We start from the raw sequence: 26982 nt of genomic DNA on the forward strand, positions 1-26982 counted from the left end.
TTCCCACACCGGGTTTCCTCGATAAAATATTGTGTTATGGTGTGATTTTCATGTTGTGGTTATTGTTCTTATTTGTTGCATTATTTCTAGTTTACCGATACATAGTTTTAATATGCTTTTCATGTTATAAGTTAAGAAAATTATCTAACCAGTCAGATGCTCCCCCCCCCCCTCTCAGTATCTTTGGGAATCCTAACACTTTATAGTTCTTATGAGTTGCAAATGCAAGATATAGTCTAACTACCTCAATTCTAGCTACAGGTGCAAAGGTTTCATTATAATCAATTCCTTCTTTTTGTGAATAACCTTTACAAACTAATCTTGCTTTGTTTCTAATTACTTCTCCATTCTCATTAAGTTTATTTCTATATACCCATTTAGTTCCAATTACATTTTTGTCTTTAGGCTGGGGAACCAATGTCCAAGTATTATTCTTTTCAATTTGTTCTAATTCCTCTTCCATTGCTTTTATCCAATGTTCATCCTGACATGCTTCAATAACAGATGCTGGTTCAATTTGAAAAATTAAACATACCTCTTCATTTTCCAATCTTCCTCTAGTCATAACACCTTGATTCTTGTTTCCAATTATCTGATTTTCTGAATAATTCAATCTTACATACTTGGGTTTGTTCTGATTAACATTCACAGGTTGTTGTTCTTCAATCACTGTTGAGTTTTCTGATGATGCCGGTGTGACTAGGTCTTCACTCTGTACCAGTGCAATCTGTGTTGGTTGATCTATGATCATTTCAACTACCGGTTCAACAGATCTTGAATCTCTTCTAAAATGTTCATCCATCTTCACATTAGTACTCTCAATGATTTTCTGTAATCTTTTATTATAAAATCTATATGCCTTGCTTTTAGATGAATAACCAAGAAATATTCCTTCATCACTTCTAAGATCAAATTTTCTAATATACTCATCTCTTCTAATATAACATTTGCTTCCAAATATTCTGAAATACTTAAGAGTAGGAATATGACCAAACCATAGTTCATAAGGGGTCTTACTGGTTTCACTTTCGATGTGAACTCTGTTGAAAGTATAAACCGTTGTATTCACTGCTTCCCTCTAGTACACATGAGGTAGATTTCCTTCCATTAACATATTTCTTGCTGCATCAAGAATAGTTTTTTTCTTCATTTCCATGACTCCATTCTGCTGGGGTGTCTGGGGTGCTGATAGTTGTCTTTTGATTTCATTCACTTCATAGAATGCATTAAATTCTATAGATGTAAATTCTCCTCCTTGATTTGATCTTAAACATTTGATTTTCTTACCGGTTTCATTCTCTACCATTGCCTTGTATATCTTGAATCTTCCAAAAGATTCTGATTTCTCCTTGAGAAAAGTAACCCAACATATTCTAGAATAATCATCAATTATTAGCATAAATTATCCATCACCTTGTAAACTTCTTGTTCTTGCTGGACCACATAAACCAGTACGAATTAAATCAATAATATTATTGGATTTCTCGGTAATGCTCTTAAATGTTGTTCTAACTTGCTTTCCCATTTGACATTCCTTACATTTTGGATTATGAGATTTCACAATATTAGGTAAATCCCTTACTGCCTTAGTTGAACTGATATTTACAATGCAATCAAAATTCACATGACAGAGTCTTTTATGCCATAACCAACTTTCATCAATCTATGCAATTAAACATGTCTTATCACTGGTATTCAAGTGAAAGATATTACCTTTAGTCTGATTACCGGTTGCAATCTCCAATCCAGTTTTGTTTATGATTTTTCATTTTCCATTTTTGAATTGTAACTGAAATACTTTTTGAACTAACTGACCAACACTCAGAATATTATGCTTTAAACCTTCTACATAATAAACATTGTTAGTATTGTGCTTACCATCCAAAGATATAGTGCCTTTTCCTTTGATTAAACAAGCTTTATCATCTCCAAACCTTACTAGACCTCCATTAATTTCCTGAAAAGATAAGAATTTTCTTTTATAACTAGTCATATGATGGAAGCATCCACTATCTATAATCCATTTATCCTTTTCTTTAAATTTTTCTTCCAGTGCCTACTCTACTGATTTGATAATAAGTGTCGGTGGGTCTTCCTTTATTGCAACAAAAGACCATCCACTATCTGTTGGATCGTCATCTGAATCATCTGTAACACCTTCATCTACATAGTAACATGACTTATTTCTATTTTTCTTGAATATGTATCTGGGCAAGTGCAAGGTAATGAGTCACAAATTCATGGAAGTCCACGCGTTGGAAAACACGCTCTTATAAAAGGGGGCTCGTTTTCAAAAAATGAGGGCCCGTTTATGCTTCGGGCTCCCGAGCCGAAAGGTAACATGGGTCCGAAGCAAAAAAAAAAGGGCCCCCATTTTGTTCTAAAATGGGGGCCTGCTTTTAAACAAAATGGGGGCCTATTTTTAAAAAACGGGCCCCCGTTTCTAAATCGCATTTTTCCTTTTTTTTCACAATCCGCCCTTGTTTGAAAATAGGCGCCCGTTTTGTGGAAGTTGATTCCACAACTCGCCACTTGGCTTGGGATTAGGCCCGAGATAGGCCTGGGATGGCCACACCTGAGACATGGACCTGCAAATTCAAATCTCAATGAATGAAAGCACAAATATGAACTTCTGAAATAGTTTATGTGCCTCTAATCAGAGAATTTTTATACGAAATTAAAACCCATTTTAGATTATACTGTCTAGATTCTAAATATGTAAATTTATTTAAAAATTGATTATTTTAACTATTTTTCATTTAATTTATACTAAATCGGTTCCATAAATTTGAAATATTAACTAATTTTGTTAATTTAATAACTTTTTTATTTTAAAGAATTTTGGAAAAAAAATTATGTCATCAATCTACACAAAATTCTTTTAAAAAGATAACTACGGCCATTAAAAAATTAATTAAAAAAAAATATTAGAAAAAGAAATATAGAAAAATATGCTCATCAATCTTTAGTGTGTTACAAACCATTTCCCAAAACGGTTTGAGAAAATAATTTTAATTGTGTCAAAAAGTGTGGGTCGTACACATGCATGGTATGGTCTTGAAACAGACATTTTTAAAACATAGGTTTCAGAACTCCATTCAAAAAGTTATTTTTTATTATGTGGGTATTAAAATAAATTACATATTTGGAAAGTATACTCAGAGGGCTATCTTTTATAGTATTGACTTTTTCCAAGATTCAATTTCTAAGTGTTTCAAAATTTAAGCTCAAATGAGACAAAATCTAAAAATCAAGGAAAACACTTCCACTTTTTGGCCAAAAAGTGGAGTCATCTTCTTGCACTGACCCATCTCTGATATTCAAGGTTAGGCTTATATGATCTTTTTGCTTCCTCCCTTAGTCTTGCATGTCTATCAAGACATCTAGATGCTATATGACCAACTTTATTGCAATTAAAACATTTGAAAGGTGCTTTACCTTCATACTTCCTTCCTACTGGACCTTTAGGCATCTTCCTTGCAAATAGTGCTTCAAGTTCATCAAGTTCTTCATTTTCTCTCCTCAAATATTCAAGTTCTTTTGCATAAAGTGATTTCTAATCAGTTTTATCAAATGATGATGATACTGATGCGGATGATGATGCTTTGAAAGATAAATCAGTCTTCACAATAGCAACAGGACCAAATTACTCAAGCTCAAATGTTGAAAGTTTTCCAACCAAAGTATCTCTAGAAACTGAAGTATTAGGCATTGTTCTCATTTCATTAATAGCAGTCACTTTCATTTTGTAAGCCGATGGAAAAGCTCTTAAAACTTTAGACACAATTTCATCTTCACTTAAGGATCCTCCACAACATTGTATTCCTAAAATAATTTCATTCTCTTTCCATAAATGTAGAAATTCTTTCATCTTCTTCCATTTTTAAATTTTCATACCGGACCCAGTAACATTCCAATTTTGCAATTTTGACAGTGGTATCTCCTTCATTTAGTGTTTCTAGTTTATCCCAAATAGCTTTAGCAGTAGATCGGTCTGATAATCCCATGAATTGCTGATCTGATAATGCACTCAGAAGTGCTTCTCTTGCTTTGTAATCATTGTCCATGTCCTTAGCCAATGTTGGTGGATGAGGTTGATTCAGAATAGGAGCAACATAGGCATTCTTATTAACATCCCATATATCTCTTCCAATGCATTTCAGATGCATTTCCATTCTAATCTTCCATATACCATAGTTAGTTCCATCAAGCTTCGAACTGTCCTTCTTGAAAATATTTGTTGCCATAGGACCTCCTCAAGCTGTTAAGCTTCTACAAAAAGAGGACTTAGCTCTGATACCAATTGTTAGGACTCGAGAAGGACAATTGAGAGGGGGGGGGGTGAATCAGTTGTGAACCAGTTGTCAATAAATTATAGATCAAAATAGATTATTCCAACTTAAACTTAATGTCGGTAAATCAAACTTAAGTGCTAGTAAAACATATTAACAGTTATAGCAGTACCGATATAACTTAATGCATGAAACATAAAGAGAAACAACATCCACAACACATGACATAGATATTTTGACGTGGAAACCTGGTAAGGGGAAAAACCATGGTGGGTAACCTTACCCACAATTAGATGATACTACTGCAGATAGTAAGTGTATACAAATGGGGTCTGCACATGCAAAAAGGCACCCGTTTACAAATCTGTCGATGCCGCCCATCTGAGGTGATGATTTTGATGATGCTAATGCCACCCATGGTGGTTACGATGATGCCGAGGAGGCTGTACATACTGATGCCATCTCTTCATATGTTGATCTCCTGTGGGCAGACAATGATCAACCTAGAGAGGTACAAATTTATTTGTATAATTTACAGTGCAATATTAAATTCCTTATATATACACATATGAACCATAACATGAGTCAATTTTTTTTGAACAAAGGATAGATCACACCACATCATTGAGGAATAGACATCATGTTACCTCAATACCTAGAGATGTTGGTGCCCCATTTACGGTATGCACTTTCATCTAGATAGATTGTATTGATATGTACATTTAAAATAAACAATAAATTTTTTAATGTAGTGATTTACATATGATATGTTTTTTCAATTTTGTAGGGTGCTTCATGTAGCACTAAGGTGGGTACTTCTTCAGGTGACCCATGGACCACTAAGGCTTAGCCTCATATACCACTAGTATGTTTTCCATCCATTAATTTGAAGTGTTTACATGCTTACTAATTTAAGTACAACTTTGATTCATGTTCGTTATTTTTTGCAATTGTAGGCTTCTGGATTGTTTGATGGCGCATCACATGTACGCCTTCGACCATCAGTTACTTTCCCTGCATCACATGTATTCTTTTCTGTGATAATCTTGTAGTCTATATATATATATATACTTTATAATTTATGTATATATACAAGTTTGATTCATGCTTTATATATGTTGTTCAAGTCCACACCACTACCAATATTGGTACGGCTATGGGCTTGAGCCAGATGCAACCATCGACATTATCATTTGAGGCACGATGATTACAAAAATAATTTCTAATTTGTTTATACTGTGTACCTGGCTTTTATATGGATTATCAAAATTGATATACAATGTTTTTTTTTGCAGGACTTGGCTACGACCACTTTGCTTGTTTAAGATAGTGGACCTCCACGTATCAGTGAGGGCATTGTTGAGCACAGTCATATGGTAATTTATTTTAAAAAATTTAGTATTTAATTACTTTATAAGTGAATTATGCAAGTAACTTCTTCTCATGTAAAATCTTTTAATAATGCACAGGAGGGTGCAAACACTGATATTGCACAGACATAGGATGGTGCATCTCAGGACCACGTGCAGCAGGATGATTCATCTCAGCCACCTTCACATGGAGTGAAGAGGACTGCAGATGAGATGCACGTGAGTTCTTAGATTGTATATTTTAGATCATGTCATGTTATTGTATTGTGGACTTTTTATGATGACACTTGTTATGTTATCTCGGGACTTGTTATTATGTGATTATATAGAGGACTTGTTGTTATGTGTTATGTGATTATATATAGGACTTTTTATTATGTCATTTCCTTCCTATTATGATATCAGGTCGTGTTATGTGATTTGGCGCACTCTAGTGATTATATATGTGATACATTGTTTTGATATTATGTTATTTGGACTTGTTTTAATGTCATTTCCTTATTTAATTATTATTTCAAGACTTGTTATTATAGTGCAATAGTTTATAATTCAATGTGCACAAAATAACATTAAGAATAAGATAACTAATACAATATTGTTTATGAAACCAAAATTGTATCAAATGTAGACAAATACAATGTTAAAGGGACAAAGAAAAATAATTATCATGATTAAATATTTAAAAGAGTTCACACAAGTATCGACTTATTATTTATAAATGAATCTCATAGAGGAATCATGATTTTCATGATTATATAAAAGGATTATTAATTATAAATGAATCGCATAGAGGAATTCAATAGATTGATGGAATTAAGGCTAACCAAATTATTAGGAAGCTACAAACATAGTATCGACTTTCCTCTTAAGTTGACCACACTACTTTACTAGTGTATTGATGGTTTATTAGTGCGGATAGTAGTGGTATGAAAAGCATGGACTTCATGGTACTAAAATAAAAAAGTACACTATAAATATAGATTTGTCATACAATGATAAATATAGAGTCAGGTCATATTTAAGACATAATTCTATCTTACATGCATATAAATTTGATTCAACCCAATGTACCATCTGCATCCTCTCTCTTCTGCAATGCATCTATGATTGCCTCATGCTCTTCTACTGAAAGTGTGCACAATACCTTATTAGCAGGTCTACCTTTGTATCTTTCTAATTTGATGTTTGTTGCCACCACCAAATGAGAATAGTGTATAATCTTCTTTTCTGATTGGTAGTCTTCATAAGCTGGTAAGCCATTCCTTCTTGTTAAGTATTTGCGTAGCCATGTACAAACTACCACAACAGACCCAACTGGATACTGAAAACCATAATCATATACTTGATCACATATCAACTTTTTCTTAGGTTCTACACATCTAGCTAGCCAATACTCAACCTGCTCATCATTATCCTTAGGTGCAACAACAACATACACATGTCCTATAAAACAAATTTAAGTACAATGTGTAGAAATAAAACTTGTTAGAATTTATAATTCAAATATGTAATCATAAATTATATGAAAATACATAAAAATATATAATTTAAAGTTATAAACAATAAATTGAATTAAATTACCAGGTTGTATGAGGTCTGAAACACGATCATAATCTTCTAATGCAAATGCATGATCGAGGTCTTCATTTCTTCTAACATCTTCATATTGTGTCTCAGTAGGTGTTAAGGATTTGTGTTGCCATTCTTCGACCCATTTCGCATTCTCGCATTCTTCCCATTCACCTGCAACACAAAATTGACAAAAACATGCAAGCTCTCTAGTCCATATAGTCCAAGTGTTAGAATTAGAACTCTTAAATGAATGCCATCTAGCTTATTGTATCACAATCATATCTTGGAAGGATATTCTCCTCTTTAACTAGCCAGAAGAAACATCTAATTGTAGAGTTTTGACTTGATCCTCTAGATAAATTTGCACTACACCAATCCACAATTGCACTTGCATTTTTAAATTTAGCCTTTTCCTTGAATTTGAGTTGCTCTCTACAAAGGGCTCTCTTAACACATGCACCGGCATCGTCATGTTCTCCTTTCCTGTGTCCAACCTCAAAAAAACTCCAAATGTGTTCAATATTAGTTTTTTTATGAATCCTACTCAACCAATAAAACATTCTAGCATTCTTGAATTGCCCTGTGCAATTATCAGACCATATTAGATGTTGTGTCATCTGAATTTCTCTCTCCCTCAAATTCTGAAAAAAGGTCTTGAAGCAAAACTGGACAAACTCAGATGAGTGTAATTTATATTTACTCATATAGAAATGGTACTCTCTCAAAATTTTGCGATCCTCTTGTGTACTATCTGGTGCATGCCTATAGACAATATGGACAAAAATTGATACCTGCACTGAATTGTAGTATTGTGATTGTACCTCATCTTGTGGTGCAAGCGTGTAGTTCTCTGCAAAGTCAACAACTGAAAGTATACTACCAACAGGAAATGTATCCTTACATATTAGAAACTGACCATCGATCCATCTAGCATTTTGAGTGTGTTTAACATATTTAGGTATGATGTTACTCTTGAATTCATTCATAAATGCATGAACACTAACTTTTTCAGTGATTAGATCGCATCGTTTTCCAACCTTTCCATCCTTCAGTGGATACTCAATAGTTTTAAATCTTTTAACATCAATTAATTGTTGTCCAAAATCATTTGAAAGATTTTCATGCAAACATTCATCCAACAATGCAAGATTGCCACATATATCACATACACCAGAAACACATGCATTGAAAAGGAAATTTTGTTCATTTAGTGGGTTGCAAAACAAACTTGAAATAAACTCCTTTATAGTTTCAGGTGGTATATTTATACCACATTCTTGGAACATTCCATTACTATGCATGGTAACACGTATATATCGAAATACATCATAATGGTAGCGAAATTGAACATGAGTTTTGCAACAACATGTGACTCTTTCCTTGTTAATTCGAACATACCAAGGTTTACACTTTTCAAAAGACCTTTGACAAATGCTAATAGTCAACACTTTATCATCCAAAATTTTTTTATACAATTCAGTTTGAGTCATGTCCAATAGGTGTTTTGGATGTGGATCATGAATTTTTGACCCAACTCTTAATTTAAGAACATCTCTAACATTAGGTGATACTCTCGTATTATCGTGCCAGAATTTTTCGATCAAATTTTTGACTTCACCAGTAATTTTCATATCAGACCTTGGTAGTCTACCACTAAAAGTCCACAATTTGTTTGCCGGATCACTTTCAAAATTAACTCTTCTTTTTATAGCTCTTGACAAAGTTTTGCGATGAATATTAAGATATCCACTTATGTTACTCATCATTCTTTTATTAGAAGTTGTTTGGCTTACTAAAGCTATTGTTATTGCCCGTCGTGCCGCATTTTTATCTTTAGAACGACTTTTCTTTCCAATTGTATGAAAGGCACTAGCAACAGTCGATACAACTTGTTTTAAAGACTCCTCCTTCTTCTTCGCTTTGACATAAAGGCCTAACTTCTTCATCATTTTTTGTATTTTAGTCATTTTAATTAGTTGTACCATTGATTGACATTGAAACCCAAATTTCTTATTATAAAAAAAATGTCTAAACAATCTATTTGCATGTGTCCTAATCTGTCTCCATGAAACCAAGCCAGGAAGGTTGTCTAGTACATCACTTTTAATTTCAAAATTTTCATTCATTTGATTATCATTCAAACATGTTTCATTTTCAATTGGTGTTTCCATGTCTACATACATATTATTGGTTTTAGTTGCAGGTGGATTTTTAATTTCATTTGGAGTTTCAAATTTGGTTTCAATTTCAGTTTCAAGTTGAGATCTAGTTTCAGTTGGGGTTTCAATTTGGATTTCAATTTCACTTTCAACTTGACTATTTGATTTTCAATTAGAATTTCATTTAATAAGTAACCTGCTTCTACTAAATCACCAATTTCTTCATGAGAAAAAACATGGGGTTGTGGAGACATACCTGTATCCAATAATAGATTAGAAGATGCACCTGAATTAAATGGTTCTATTGTGTTTCCTTCGTCAGCATTTATGGTCTCATTGATGTCCTCCTCTTCTAAAATGATTGTGGAACTTGAAGCTCCTTGTCTCATTCTTGATCTTCTCTCTCGTTGACGCATTGCCTCCTTCTCCCTATTTGTTGCAATCTCCTCAGTTGTTAGAACTTTCCTTTGCCTCTTCCTGCATTGATTTGATCCCATGGCTACACCAAAATTTGAATTCGAATCAATCTCCTTACCAAATCTACAATAAGACAAACAAAGAGAATGATTAATCAAAACATTCTCTTTGAAGATCGTACCTATTAGCCAATGATTGAAAAATCATTCAATCATTGGGATTTGTGCTTGTGGGCCAGATTCTAGCCCAATGAATCTTTTCAGAAATGGGCACCCGTTTCTCTTTCAATGGTACAAAGCGAAACGGGCACCCATTTTTTAAAATTAGGGGCGAGAAACATTCTTTAGATTTTTTTTTGCTTCAGGATAGGCTTGGTCTCACCAAGCCTATGCTTGGACCTCCAAATAAATGACTAAGGTAAATCGACATCAGATTTCTACCTTGGCCTAATTTTTTGAGGGCCTTTCTGATTGAATTTTTTGACGAAACAAAAACCCATTAGAGTTTTCAGTATCCTGAATTCAAAAATGTAAATTTTATAGTGATAAGATTACTTTTACTATTTTGGTATTATTTATTAATCAAAAGTGGAACCTAAACCTAAAATACCAAGGTTCACTAAAACTTTAATAACTTTTTGGTTTTTAGGATTTTAGAAAAATAAATTATATGGCATCAATCTACATACAATTCTTTTGAATATTAAAAAAAAATTTGGAAAAATATGAAATTTTCATCAAATTATGGTGGTCGTACACCCGATGTTTTGAAAATATACTTTATTGTCAGTTAAAAATTTATTAAAAAAAATATATTCAATAAAAAATAAAGCAAAAATATTCTCATCAATATTTGGTGTCTTAGGTATCATTTCCCAGAAGGATTTGCGAAAATTCATTTATTTGCATCAAAAAATGGTGGTCGTACACATGCGTGGTATGGTCCTGAAATAGGCATTTAAAAAAAATGGTTTTTAAACATGCCTACTAAAAAGGGATTTCTACCATGTGGGTGTTAAAATAAATTACATATTTGAAAAGTAGACTTCGAGCACTACATTTTCTATTACTGAAGTTTTTTGAGATTCAATCTCTAAGTGCATCAAATTTTGACATCAATCGACATAAAATTTGAAAAACAGAGAAAACACTTCCACTTTTTGCCCAAAAGTGGGACTCAACTTCTTCCAGCCACCCCACTGCTCAATCACAAAATATGAGTCACACTGACTACACAATTGGATGGTTAAATCCAATGATAATGTATTGTTCAAAATAGCATCTGCAATGTTGGATTCAGTACCGGTTTAAGCTCTAAATATGAGTGTTAAACACCTTCATAACCTTCCTTCAACCTTCAAATAATGTCTGTGTGAATCGCACAAGGATCTTCTTATTTTCGCTCTTCAATATTCGGACACACTGATCATGATCCTATATCCCAATCTTCAATAAGATCTTACAATCATATATACAAAACCTAAGACCAAATATATAGGTTGGCTCACTAGAGATATTACAATTAAATCAATTACAATTAAGTCTTGATGCGATACAACATGTCAGTTCAATACATTTACCACATTAACCAATCAATAAACCATCTCCATAACATGTCGTGCTGATCTGGAATAGATAACATGTATCGGTCCATAACCTAGACCTATTTGTCGGTAAAGGCAAATCTGTCAACCCGATTAGACCAATAAGAAAAACACCAAATCCAAACTTCCAATCCATGTCTTTGACATAACCAAATGATCTCCAGATGATAACAAGTCATAATCGCTGCCGGTGAACAATATAACCTGCTGGTGAACATATATCGGTGACTGTGCATAAGTCACTAACCATACCGTTGAACATAATGTAAACCTCCAAGAAGACAAGTATTGACATCAATGACAAAACCAATGCAACACATGATGAAGTCATCCATAATACCAACATTATTCAGATTCTCAGCATGTTTTTCTAGACTATTCTCCAAAGAAGAAACTAGATAGAATGGAATCGAAATAACTTTGCCATGTCTAAAGTGATTTAAGATGGTAAAATGATAAGAAAAGATACTAGCATATTTGCCATCAAGCATAACGTACCTCATAATGAATTCGGTCATATTCGCCTAGGGAGCCATTAGGTCCTTTCTGTTGTAGCCACCATCCACCATTTTAATCTCTTAAACGCTCCTTATCTTTATCAAAGAAATTTGCTATGTCTTCCTCCCCTGTTTTTCTGTAGCTGTAAAACTTTCTGCCATTCATAGACAAACCCATAATCATAGCCACCAGGGTTTCATTCACCTCAAATTCAGCACCATAAGAACTCAAAACCCCTCTCTTCCACCTGTTGACAAACATTTCCGTGAGCAGAGGAGAAGGGCCATAGAGTCTTTCCAAGAAGGGAACCATTCCCGCATCAACAATTTCCTGCCACACCTTATTTTTTTTCCATTTATCAAAAGTGGGTTGTTCTTGCCTATTCTTGTCCCCACCCATAATGGTCCGGGTCACCAAACAGAAATAGGAAATGGGCCACACAAGACAAGTCTCCAAACAGAAGCAAGACAAGGGCCACATAAGGAGATAGAAAATCTAGGCACAAGGGAAGTTTCTAGATCTTCAAATAGGGAAATCGAAAGGAAACCATTTCCCCAACACCTTAATCAAATCATGATTGTTCTTCATTAATTACCGCAAGTAGAAATGGTATCATCATATGCCAGGTCGCACAAGTTTTTTTGGAAAGAGTCCCGATTGCTCCACCATTTTGCCGCCACGTAGCCCACTACCATATTGGTCGATAAATCTGCTACTTTATTGTCTTCCCGAAAAATGTGAGAGATTTTGAATTCATCCAATTCTTTAATCATATCACAACAATCTTTGATCAAGTTGGCAATAGTCCAACGAGGTTTTGTACTCCCATTCAAACAGTTGATAATGTTAAGTGAGTCAGATTCCAGCCAGACTTTTCTAAATCCTTCCCTTTTAGCCATGCGTATCCCTAAATGGGTAGCATTGGCCTCCGCAAAATGGTTGGACTGGGTGCCTAGAGGGAGCGCCACCACATAAACCAGTAGACCCGTATGATTCCTTGCCACTCCACCACACCCAACTGGCCCAAGATTTCCTTTAGCCACCCCATCCACATTGATTTTGATCCATCCCATAGGGGGGCATGCCATAGAACATTATGCTTGCACTATTTAATTTTGTGCACAGGAATGGAGATATTCCAACCAATTTGCCACCATTTGATAATATCCCACTCATCCTGGAGAGTAGGGAGGGGACGATCGTTCCTTCTACTGGGGCAGGAGTGAAGAAAATTCTCCTTGATAACATTTCTAATTATAATAGCCACTACAAGCATAGGAGATTCCAAATCTCTAAAACCTCTATTCTATTGTTTCTTTCTTTCCAAATACCCCAAGCAATATGAGGAAGAGACATATTCTAGAGGACTCCCAAAGCCTGATTGTCGAATGGGCACTTCCATTCAAACCACAACCTATGAACAAAATTAGAGAAGACCCAATTAGTGTTCCAAATATCAAGGAAGAAACTCCATATATCCATGGCAAAAGAGTAGTGAAGCAACAAATGACGAGCATTTTTCGTCGCTTCTTTGCATAGGAGGCATCTGTTAGTAATAGGAAGATCTCTGTTGAAAAGGTTGTCAATGGTAGAAATCTTACTCTACATGAAAAGCCAAAAAAAGATGTTAATTTTTGGAGTTAAAAGCTTATTCCAGATACCAGCCTAGAAGGGGAGGGAGAGAAACTTCTTGAGATGAATTTGTAGGCATCATCAACCTTGAATTTCCCTAAAGAGGAGAAATTCCATAACAGTTCATCCTCCACATGAGAGCGAGGGATATGAATACAGTTTAACCAAGGTTGCAAAGGTATCAAAGCATCATCCATAGATTTGAGATCTAACCAGGCTTCATCTCTAATATAATTAGCCACCCAAGAGCCAATTTTTCTAAGACATAATTCTTTGAAAGGAGGAGCCCAAATAGAATCCAAAAGGGGGCCATCACCAATCCACCAGTCCTCCCAAAATCTGATTTAAGTTCCTTTCCCCAGCATCCATATACAACCATGCAAGATAATATTGGTGGAACCATTTGAAGAAATTGCTCCATAAATCAGAGACAGAGTTGGGAAGGTCATAAGATTCCAACATGTTTTGGAGACCCTGGATGTGGTATTTATGTTTGAAAATGTCAATTCATTCATTATTCTCTTTAAGACATCTCCACAATTGCTTGGCCATCAAGGCTTTATTTAAATCTCTTAGATTTACAATGTCCAGCACCTCCATGGATTTGGGAAGGCAAACTTGTTTCCAAGACACAAGATGCAACCTATTCTTAATTTCAGTCCCTGTCCACAATTTGTTTTTTGAAATATTTCCAGTCTATCAACAATTTTGACAGGAATTTTGAATAAAATCATAGCATACATCGGGAGGCTCTGTAGCGTAGCTTTGAGAAGGTGGAGCTTACCAGCCTGGCTTAACAAAGCACCTTTCCACCTGGCCAACTTATTCTAGAATCTATCAATAAGATTCACCCATAAAGAATCTAGGGCCAAACAATGGCAGAGGGGATGACCTAAATAAGAGTCGGGCATAACCCCAACTTTACACCCCAGAATCATGGCAATCTTCATTTTCCTATGATCCGAGGTGTTAAAGAAAAAAATAGAACTTTTAACCAAGCTAATTTTTTGTCTAGTAGTACCTTTCTCATAAGTATCTAGAGTCTTTTTTAAATTCTTAGCTTCTTTAACCGAACTTTCCCCCATCAGCAAAGTATCATCCATGAATTGTTGGTGGGAATAGGTAGAGGCCTGAGAAGAGGGACGTAAGCCCAAAAGATTACCTTTTCTAACTTCTCTCTGGATAATTTTATTGAAATATTCACTCATCAAAATGAAAAGGAAAGGAGATAAAGGATCCTCCTATCTAATGTCCCTCGATGCAGAGAAGAAACCCGAGGCAACACCATTGATCAAGACTAAAAATTTGGGAGTGGACACATTGATCAATAATCTAGATGAAATTATCTCCAAATCCAAACGCCCTAAGGTTTCCGAGAAGAAATCTCCAATTGACTCTATCAAAAGCTTTCAACAGATCCAATTTCAGAAAGAAAAAAAAAAAAACAAAAAAAAACCAAATTTTTAATTGATAGATAAGGAGTGAATGTTATCATGCACTACAATTATGGAATCCAAAATCTGCCTCCCAGGAACAAACCCATTCTGGTGTTTTGAAATTAAAGAGGGGAGGTATTTCTTAAGCCTGAGCACTAGGATCTTGGTGAAAATTTTATAGATAGAATTGCATAGACTAATAGGTCTTAAATCTTGAAAAGAACAGGCATTAGGTTTCCTGGGAATGAGGACAAAGAAGGTGGTATTCAGCTCCTTCAAAAGAGAGCGGGACCCAAAAAACTCTTGCGTTGTGATGACCACATCAGAGCCTAAGATCTACCAAACATTTGAAAGAAGAACATAGGGAAACCATCAGGGCCAGGGACTTTGTTACCTTCAAAAGAGAAGACCGTATTGCGAACTTCATCATGAGTGGGGATTCTGATTAGCTCCATGTTCATATTCTGAGAGACAATGTTGGGAACTTCCTGCAAGATCTCATCTTGGGCCAAAGCATTAAGAGGCTCATCAACCAATAAGAGATTAGTGAAGTAACTGATGGCTTCATGGAAAATCTCTTCATGCTTATCAATCCATCTCTGGCCAACCTGAATTTTACTGATTCTATTAGCAGCCTTGTGCTTGAGGGTTGTTATATGAAAAACTTAGTATTTTTGTCACCACTTTTAAGCCATAAGGCTCTAGATCTCTGCTTCCAAAATTCCTCCTCTTTGGAAATAATATCATGTAGTTTAGTTAAAATCTCAATTTCTTTGTTTGAGATGTCATTATCAAACCCAAAATATTGGATATGGTTTTGAACCTCCTCAAGATCCTGCTTGAGCTTATCTTTAATTTTGAAAATATTACAAAAAGAGGACTTGTTCCAACGTTGAATATTGGACTTGACATTGGATAGCTTCTTGGCAATACGAAACATGGTCGTACCCTAGATATCAATATTCCTCCACTCCATAATTTTATCATAGATGTCAGCAGCCATCAACCACATTTTCTCAAATCTGAAGGGGTGCGTCTTTCTTCAAGACAACGAAATCAGTGAAAGACAAATAAGGAAGTGATCATATCCTAATCGGGTCAAGGCATTGAGTTTACAAGAAGCATTCTGTATCTAATCAGGAGAGACAAGGCCCCTATCTAGATTAACATATATGAGGTCCTCCCCACTATGTCTATTAAACCAAGTGAATTTATCCCCAATAAGATCTAGGTCCAATAGGCCCAAATAATTAATCATATCAACCAAGTCTTGTCTACTGTCATTAGAAATAGGCATGCCCCCATATTTCTCCAAGTTTGAGAGAGGGGTGTTGAAATCGCCCAGAAGTACCCATTTCTCATTAGGGAAAAGCGATCTAGCATGACAAATGGAAGACTAGAGAACTTTCCTAGCAATTCTCCCATTAGGAGCATAGATGTTGGAAATAATCCAGGAGGATCCATCTTTAAGATTATAGAATCTAGTACCAATGTGATTAGGAGAAGAGAGAACCACCTTACCACATAATAGTCTTAGATTACAAAGAGTGGTGATACTGCCAGAAGCACCATCCACATCAACACAGTGAACACCACAATCTCCAAAAATCGCCAATTTAATCTTTTCCACTTTACAACCAGGCATTTTAGTCTCTTGAACAAGGAAAATATCTGGCTTATGATCCCTAACCAAGCTGGATAGCAGATCATGCTTATGGGGATGATTCAATCCCCTTATATTCTATGAAATAATTTTCATTTATTAAGAGATCCCATCCCCATTTTTGGTAACGTTCTCTGGGCTTCGTCCGCAATGGAAGCTCAACTCTGCCTATCTCTACTAATCACATTGGGTGGCCTCCCCACCCACCGTGAATCTGACCCATAGTCTTCTTTTTGTCTATTTTTGGTTGAAACCCCCCTAGAGGCTGGAGTAGTTTGGCCAATAGGGGAATTCCTTCTGTTTTTGGGTTTGACCTCAATAAAAGGACAAGAGTCCTCTTGGGATGATTCTAGTGTGAGAGAAACTTGGGGTTTCACCTCGACAAAGTTACCCATGTCAATGACCAGTTGAATGGAAATGTCTGGGACACTCCCATTAGCATTTAAAGTATTCCCTTCTTCATAGGGATTATTCACAATAGGGAATTCCCAAACATTATCCTCCAAGAGCGGAGGGTTAGGAGCAGGGACCATAGGTACATTTGAAGTAAAACCTGCTCCAAGCATGACCCCATCTTCCACAATCGGGGGAGGAATGGGGGATCAACAAATCCATTTGAATCATTGTACAATCCTTATAGAGGAGGATCATAGGGAAGGGCATCCCTCTTCTCTAAGATTGGCTTGTCATTCCTCATTCTCCATACCTTCTTTGGCTTAGACGGACACTGCTTGGCCCAATGACCCACTTTTTTACAATGGAAACAAGAAAAAGGGATGGATTCATACTCCACTTTCTCCACCCATCTGCCCAACTTAGAAAAAGATCAATCTCGAATGTCAGGTTGGTAGATTGTTTGACATTGACACACAATCTGGCATAAACAAGGCGTCTTTTCGCTGTAGTCATTGGGTCAACTGAAATTAGCTCTCCAAAATATGCTGCAATTCCCACAAAAATATTTTCTCCCCAGAACTCCATGGGTAAACCTAGCAATTTGACCCATATTGGGGCTTCATTACATTCCCAATCTTTGGGATTTAATCCTGGTTCCCACTTTTTGAGGGTCAGCGAGGCTTTGCCCAGCATCTAGGGACCACCCGCCAAAACAGATCAAAGATCTTCCTCACAAGCGAATGAAAAAGAGAAGAAACCACCAACCATAGCAAGAACATCAATTTGACCCTTACCCTTCCATTTTCTAGACACCCAGGCTCTAACAGCCTCAATGTTGGGACGTGGTCCTACAAACTTAACCACCAAGACTAAGTTCATGTAAGCCATATTCTGATTCACAATACAGTTTGGGATAGAGATGGAGCGAGCACCAGACTCCAAGTCAATTTTATGCGAAACCGGCGAAATGGCCTTACCCTTAAGCTTAGACCCAAATAATAAAGCCCATTTCTTATTGCACCCTGTAGATGGAATCTTAAAAAAAACCTCTGTAGTATTGGGGCCCTCAACACCATTAGATTTTTTTTGGAGATGACAAATTTACCATTGGCCTTCAATCTCTTTATGTTATCTATTACTATGCCTTTGTATGAATTATTTTATTCTTATAATTTTTCATTATTTATTCATTTAACCTCGTATTCCAATACCTTTATGCAAATTCTATTACCTATGCATCCTTATATTTCAGATGGTTTGGTTATACATATTCTTTCCATCTTCCTCTACCTAAGAACTTGAGCTTTGATTTTATTTTACTTAATTTTTATCTATATTTTGTTTCTCATGGTCCTTATCATTCATTTATTTCATAATTATGATTCTCATTTATTATTGATAATTTCCAATTCTTATTCATTATGAACATTTGCATGTAGTGTTGTTGAGGATCAATTCCAATGGGCTACTATAATCAAAGGGGAGTCCTTTTAAATTTTATTGATGGGAATCAAACTACATTATCAATACACCACAAAACCCAGCTATACTAAAATATAATTGTTGTTTATCTAATTTTACGAATTTATATTTTTATGTACATGTAATTTTTATTTGGTATACAATTATTTTGATCATTTATGATGAACTAATGACCTAAGGACTACACTTATAAAAAATATCTTTAATAATTCCAAATTAAAATATTTGATATGTGAGACGGTCTTTCACAAAACTACTCAAAATTAGTTTCTACTATAGTATTATCAACTAATCTCGTAGAAAAGATATATCAATGCTTCTCTTATTTACCATTTTTTACTCTACATCTATCATTTCTCTTTCTTACTAATCCCTTCTTCTCTAATGTATAATATAACTATAAAATTTAAGCAAATAAAGTCAACATTGAATAGATCAATAACAAAATGTACTAAAACAAAAGAACATACCGTTGCTCTATTTAAAATAAAATCATTTTGACCTTTCCTACTTATTATACTATTCATAAATAATATCTCTCTACAAAGAAAATTATCTTAGTAAACTACGTGCACTAAAAAGGTGAAGATATACTAAGTGTACCATAAACAAAAAATATTTCTGGTGTATAAATCTTACTAACATCATCATAAAGCAAAACTATTTTTATAAGGTTTTACAAAAATGCAATTTACAAAATAAATAAAATCTATAAGAAAAGTTAATACAATAAGATAGAATCATTCTAAAAATAAAATAAACCCAAAACAAAATGAAACAATATAAATATACAATTTTCACCATCACAAATATATAAATCTTTGAATACTACAATTCTAATACAATAAATACAAATGTAAATAATTAATATCCCAAAAACTTAAATTTTAAGTTCATTTCATACTATACATTAATAATCACATTAAAAACAACTCAATCAAAATCAGTCCAAAATGAAATGAAACAACATGACTATACAATTTTCACTATCAGAAATATAAATCTCTAAATATTATAGTATAAATAACTAATATAATTGAACATGAAATTTTAATTTTATTTCAAACTATTTGAAACAAAATTCTAATTTTATTCCAAATTATTTAAAATGAATTGATAAAAACATTTTATTAAAAACGTACGAATCTTCAAATACCATGATTTGTCTAAAACTATTAAAGTAAAAGAAGAAAAAGAATTAAATTTTCTTAAAATCTAAACAGCAAGAAAATCAATATTTGATCACACTACTTTTTGTACAAAATCATGTGAATTTTTTTTTTATGTTTGAATCCAGAAACACAATATATGAATTTATATTTGATCATAAACTTTTTTTCTCAAAATTATGTACAACATTTCTTTTCTTAGAGCTTAAGCTACGAATAAAAACATTTGAACACGACTTTATTTTAAAAAAGCATAAACTACGAAAAAATCAACAATCTTGGATCCTTTAACTTTTTGTTCAAAAACCATGTGAAAAAAGAATTTGCTTAAAACCTAAATTACTATTTTAAAAAAACGTAAACTACGAAAAAATCAACAATCTTAGATCCTTCAACTTTTTGTTCAAAAACCATGTGAAAAAAGGATTTGCTTAAAACCTAAGTTACTATTTTAAAAAAATGTAAACTACGCAAAAATCAACAATTGGATCCTTTAACTTTTTGTTCAAAAACCATGTAAAAAAAGGATTTGCTTAAAACCCAAGTTACTTAAAAGCATGTTTGATCAGACAACTTTATTTGATTCTCTTCAGCTTTGAGGACATACCTTATCATAAAGTTGAAGGCACTAATTGTAATCCTGCCCCACCCATCAATCACGCGTATAATTGTACCGCCACCTCTAAAAGAAAAATCACGCTTACACCGAATTGTATTGTACCGCCACCTCCTAGTCATGCAACGAGCAAAAGAGCTGAGGACGTGACCTTATTGACCTACTCAGAGTGAATACCTTTAATTTAAGAGGTCACTACGCTTTTTTAAATCTTTCGTTCAACGGGATACTTGGTTGAAATCTTCCCCCTTTATAGCAGAGAAGTTGCATTACTGGAGACTCAGACAAAAACTGGGAGATATGGCCGACTTTGTAGAGCAATTGGTTGAAAATTTCAAGGTGTTTCAGGCTTCACATGAGTTTGACAAAGAAACTCTTGTAGAAGCACATGAGAAAACTTACAATGGTATCCGCCAGACGGAATCAATACCAGGGTATACCAGAATGGGGTTTTCAATGCGGAAACAGTCGGAGCATTGGCGGCCATCAGTCCCACTGAAAGGGCTGCGGCCCATTCGAGCAAGGGAGCTTGAAATTGATAAGTATCATAAAGGCCGTGTTCTCTTCGGAACGCTCTGTGTTGATGCTTTCATGATGTTGGGCACTATGACTCTCTTGGAAGACCAGTTTGGAGATGCTGTTCGACTTGCAATATACAACACTTCAAGCAATCAAAGTCCGAGCAGTCTATATCCCAAAGGCTCAAAGGTTGCAGTCAAACAGCCGTACTTCAAACAAGGCGCCCAGGATGGTGTGCTCATGCTGCGCGTTGATAATCCTCAAAACGTTGAGATTTTGGCTTCCTTTCCAGGAAATGAAGAAACTTCATTGGCTAAGAGTTTGCTTGAATTGCGCAATAAAGGCAACAAGTGCTTCCGGGAAGAGAATTGGAACAAGGCTATTGACTATTACTCCAGCTGCATAGACTTGGCTCTCTCGCGCAACAAGATGCCCTCTGCTTCCAACATCCAGGAGAAAGTGAAGGAGGCTCTTTTGTATTCTTATTCTAATAGGGCAGAGGCAAAGTTGAGGTTGAAGGAGTATGAGGATGCTGTGCAAGACTGTGACAAGGCGTTAGCCCTTGATCAGAAGCACCTCAAATCCTTGTTTCGCAAAGGCCGTGCTTTTCATTATCTCGGAGAATATAAGTTAGCTTGTCAATGTTTTGATAGAGCTCTGGAGCAGTCCCCAACAGCAAACGACATCCAGTTGCACTATGAAAAATCAAAGGAACTCAGCTATCAGAACCAGCAAGGTAAATTCGATCTCTCTGCCTATTTCATAAACGGTTCTAATGCGCCTGAGTTGAGCAATTATATTGGTCCCGTTCTGATTAAAAAATCAGTAGGGCGCGGCAGAGGATTGTTTGTCACTGATGATGTAGATATTGGAGATTTTCTGCTTGTTGAGAACGCCATTGCCTTCAGAAGAAACGAGAGAAAAAGCTTGAAAGGAAGCCTCGAGAAAGACATGCGTGGTGTGATGGACGTGGAGAAAAAACTTGGTCATCTTAAACGGGATTTAGAGGCTGAAATCATTTCCTGTGCAGCGTCATCTCCGAGGATAATGCAGCAGCTAGAGTACCTTGCTGATTTGGATGAAATGAAGGTGCCACCCATGGATCTGTTCCGGATAAATAATGGCAGCTGGAATAACTACGATATTCCCAATCAAGGTTGGGAGTTAGACCAGCATAAACTTGCAAAGCTAATGCAAAATTTGTGGTGCCAAATACAGACTATTGAATCAAATAGTGAAATGAATAGACAAAATGAGCAATATGGTTTGTGGGCACTTCCCTCTTTCCTCAATCATTCCTGTTTTCCCAACGCAAATTACATTGTTGTGGGGGAAGCCATGTTTGTTATAGCTGCAAGAAAAATTGCAGCTGGAGAAGAAATAACAATCCCTTACTTTGACAGTCTTCTGCCGTTGTTCGCACGAGAATCGGCATTCAGAGGAATGGGATTTAAGTGTGAGTGTAAGCGGTGTATGTTAGAAAGATCGTTAGTAGCAGCCGAAGCATCACCATTGCAAGAAATCGCTAAACTCGTTTACCCCTTAGACACCATGCTCTCTGATCTTGAGTTGGGGAAAATTGCTATGCAAGTGGAAAACAGCATAGATGTCCTGACCACAGAAGAAAAGCAGATGATAAGGGCATCTTTTTTCCCTCTTTATTACAATATTTTTGGGTTGCAGCGGATTCATCCTTATGCCAGGACAACTTTGCCTTCTTTGAGGGAAGTATTCGATGGCTTTCAAGAGGTTGTTCCAGGGAATTGTAGATGCTTTGAGTTGTTTGCAAAGTTTCTCGTTTATGCCAAGAACGAAGCTGACACAGACAAAGTTCTTTTTCGGAAGGTACTGGAAGTATGCACAGCGTATATGGGAAAGCACGAAGAACGCCTTGTAAGAGCTGTATTGAACTCTGTTCAAACAGGCATCTTCAAACCGGGACTTACTGTGTTCGGCTTGACTGAGGTCAACAGCTAAGCTCCTCTCCTTGAAGGAGTAGCTGTGGTTCTTTCTCAAACTTGGACTGAGCTTTTATCGTTCTTAAAGTTATCTGAATATTGTATTTTGGCCTGTGAATCTGTGATACGGAATATGAAAGTTGTGCTGCAAGCACCATGTGTATTTCCAGCATATGGGTATATGCAGTTAGTGTTACAGAAATAGAGATATACTATGTAAATGAATATATATGATATTTCCTCAATCTAAGTTTGTGGTCGTGTTCCTCTTACCTAGTAGCGTTTTCATAAGAAATTGCAACCAACATTTTATTTCTTATGTTTTTTTTATAGGAAACATAAAGTAATCTATTTTTCCTTGTCATTAACTACACACTTTTTTGAATAGTTTAGTAACTTATTATAATATTTTAGTCATATTAAATTTCAAAAGCTATCTTTTTTAAAAGCTTTATTTAATTAAAAAAATATGTTTAATTTATCAAGATATTTTTAAGCAGTGTGGAATTATAAGTTTTTACACTTTATCTTCTAATTTTAACAATTATTTTTATAATATTTAGTTAATATATATCTAATATCTCAATATTTAATTTTATACAATTGTTCAAAATGATTTTTATTCTTTAAACTCTTATTTTATTATTAATTTAAAAAATTCTATAATAGTTTTAGGTTGTTGAAGAGGTCAACACTTTGTTTACTATAATTGTAAAAGGAAATTCCTACTTGAAAAATAAAAGTCAATTTTATTGGTAATTATGTAAATAAAAACAAATGAAAATAGGGAAATTGGATGAAGAAAGACAATGGAAACATCAATACTCTAAAAAAAAATCTTATTAATAAAAAAATGAATATTTTTTTGTTTATTTGTATGTGTAGGCACCAATCTATGAATGTATTTTTAATATTCTATATATATACATTCAAAATTGTAGTTTGTATTTAATTATAAAAATAAAAAAGGTAAATAAATGAATTAAAACAAAGCACACACAAGATGCCATCAAATGAGTGTTAGAGAGAGATGCATTTCTCTAAGTTGATTCACTAGATCTAACGTGACCAACAACATCACTCCACTTCAAATTTCTCTCTTTAATGGAAATAATTATTTATTATTAGTGTATTAAGAAGAACATTATTCTATTCACAAGATATGTGCAATTTAGTAGAGAATGAGTTCCCAAAACTAGCTAACCAGGCATGATATAATGTTCAAATAATATTTTCTCAGGGATAATACAAATAAAGATACAAAATATTTTTTCTTCAGCCAAAAAATAACAAACACATTATTTTTTTGCAGAATTACAAGAGTAATTAGGTCTTAGAATGTATGGGAAACTCTATAGGCTATATTTCAAGTTAATTTACAAGTCAATATATTTTTTATTAAGGAACAAACAGGTTTTGAGGGGACCCAAAACCCCAAACAACAAGTTTTGAAGGGACCTGAAACCCTCGGATTTTATCATGGATCCAAAACCCTCAATAGAAAGTTGTAGTAAAATACAACATAGCCATTCAGTATCCCAACCACAACCTAACAATGAAGATTAAGCATTAAATAACTAGTGGTAAAAGAAAAAGGCCAAAGCCAACCTCCAAAGAGCTCAAACGAGCATGGGCATAGGGAACAAGGCTCCGTCAACCTTAACCATGGGTTTTATCAAGGCTCCCACAACCTTATCCTTAAGAGTAAGAACCACTAAGAACAACTTTCTTTTCAAGATCTCCACCTCCATAGGAGATATAGGAAAGAAGTCATCAAAAAGGCCACCATCATCTCCCTTGCAGCGAAAAGACAACGCTTCATTAGCCTCCCAACAACACTTCCAAGCATAATCAGTAGCATCCAACTCCAACTCAATAGGAGAAAGGTCACCTCCAGCCACATTCGTCTCCCCTTTAATAGAAGGTATGACCACCTCTATAGGAAAAAATAGAGTAACCCACAGATGCAATAAATGAAGTGCAAAGACCAAAGCCATGGAATCAAGAAGGAGGGGGACAAAATAATCCTCACCATAGAGAGACCCAATAGTCAAGAGATATAAACAAAGAAACCCAAACCCCATCATCACAAAAAGCACAAACCAAAGAGATTTCGAAGGAACCCGTAAGAAAAAAACTTCTCCCAGAAGATCAATATAAACATAGGAGGGCGAGGAGAGAAGAGAAACAAAGAAACCACCATATTTCCATCTCAATGGCAGAGAAGAAGTTGAGACACCAAAAGAAGCCCTCAAAGAAACAAACGTGAAGATTTCCTAGTCAGGGTAGATGCATCTTCCACGCAGCCCCTCATAAATATGAACGGCAAAAAACCCCACAAGAAAAAGATGAACCCATAAAAGTGCAAGGGCTATAGATCAAGCAAAAAATAAACCCTCATGGAGACTGAGAACTCCACCAGAAACCGAAGAGAAAACCAAAGAGGAACCCGACCCCAAAAGAGCATCTATCGAAGTCATAAACCAGATGGAGACAAAAGGCACCAATGAGATCTCCCAATAAAAGTACCAAGTCATGAGGGAAAGAGTCCTCAAGCTAGATAGATGCAGAAGATGGAGACATCCACCCAAAGAAAACCCAAATATTGAACCAATCCAACACGCCAAGGAAAGAAAGGCTCCGGGGTACAGGGCTTCCAAGAGCCCGTGAAACCATCATGAAGAGAACCCCACACAAGATATTCCTCCATAAAGTGTAACAAAGGAAGAAAAAACTGTGGACGAACCACCAATCCCGCCAACCACAACTCCAAGCATCAAAATCACAAAGTTGAAACCACCCACGTGGGAGACCCCAACACACACTGCAAACCAATAACAAAAGGCACAAAATCTTACCAAGGGGGGCCTGATAGAGTAGAGGAACATCCTCTCCATCACCATCACTATCCTCTCCATCGCCAATAATGACCCCAACGCCTGAATCCTTTGCTACCTCAGACAAAACCCTAGCTCTGCACTGTCATCCGCTCCAGCACACGAGCCATATAAATATGAGCTGAGAGATGGAAGGTATGAGACCATTAAAGAGTCAAAATAGTCTGCACCATCCACCTCTCTATTAGGATCACCCTCTTCCTTACTGTCTGCATCTTCCCCCGCAACCCTAACCACCCATGCACCATGCACGTGCTCACCCATTCAAAAATTACAAGTCAATATGTTAAACTAGTTAATTATAAATATTGTTAAAAAGTGGATTCAAAATTTTATAACTAAACTATATTTTGAGTTAGTAGATATATTATTTTTGTTTGGTCAAAAGAAGCTAAGGGGCTGCACCCAATTACGTTAAATTATTAATGATATTACAACTACTTGAAAAAAGTTCTTCTATCTAGACTAGCCAGCAACCACCCATTAGAAAGAGTATCATACAAACACACCCTGCCTATGAGGCATAATCACTACTTAAAAATGTCTCTAGGGATAAAAGGGAGACCAACTAGAACCAGCCATTATACTTCTTCATACCACAACTACAATTGATAAACCTATTTCCTACTCCATCGTAAAGGAAAGACTAACTATGACAGAACTGCAAAGACATAGGATAAAATCAACAATAAAGTCTACCTTGAACACTTCATTGTAGTAGGTGAGATCCTCACCTTTAGTGGACATGAGGTCCTACAAGTTGCATGCTCTACCAATTCTTCTCTAAAGACATCAACAATGTCAAATTCAAGTAGCTCCTCTTTAATCTTCGCCCCAAATTATTCTTATTCATTCCCAATATTTTGAAACCAACACTCCCCATCATCCAGTACCAATTCTAGAATCTTATTTGAAAATAGGATGCTCCTATACACTGCAATCTTTCTATGTGGAATTAAGGTAGGCACGGCCAAGGTTGTAAGAAGATACCTCTGAATTTCACGACCCTGGTGATGAACAACATAATAATTCTTAGGGACATGGATTCCTTTACCTTCCTCCACATTTTTTAGCACATCACCAATCTCATCCAAATACCAATTCCTTGTTAGACCCTAGTAGATAGAATTTGCCATCTCCTTAGATTCTCCGAGGATAAGGAGAGAGGCCAAAAACATGGCTAAAATATCAATATTTAGGAGGTGACTAAGTATTCATAAATTCTTCTCCAACAAACATTTTCAGTGCATGGGTCATTAGGTCATGACTAGACTTAAATATTCATTTTAACCTTTTCTCATAG

The 26982-nt window shown here is 35.3% G+C and overlaps 1 protein-coding gene across 1 annotated transcript; it reads left to right on the forward strand.

The window, feature by feature from the left end:
• Positions 1-20605: 20605 nt before the first annotated feature.
• LOC131060443 (uncharacterized) lies at positions 20606-22801 on the forward strand. The gene has a single exon (XM_057993678.2). The coding sequence runs from the start codon at positions 20606-20608 to the stop codon at positions 22799-22801; it is 2196 nt and encodes a 731-aa protein (XP_057849661.2).
• Positions 22802-26982: the final 4181 nt, after the last annotated feature.

The sequence above is a fragment of the Cryptomeria japonica genome, chromosome 4, assembly GCF_030272615.1.
Source record: "Cryptomeria japonica chromosome 4, Sugi_1.0, whole genome shotgun sequence".
Classification (NCBI taxonomy): Eukaryota; Viridiplantae; Streptophyta; class Pinopsida; order Cupressales; family Cupressaceae; genus Cryptomeria; species Cryptomeria japonica.

Bases quoted from the DNA above. Each gene is read 5' to 3' on its own strand.
- LOC131060443 (XM_057993678.2), top strand. From the start codon at position 20,606: ATGGCCGACTTTGTAGAGCAATTGGTTGAAAATTTCAAGGTGTTTCAG.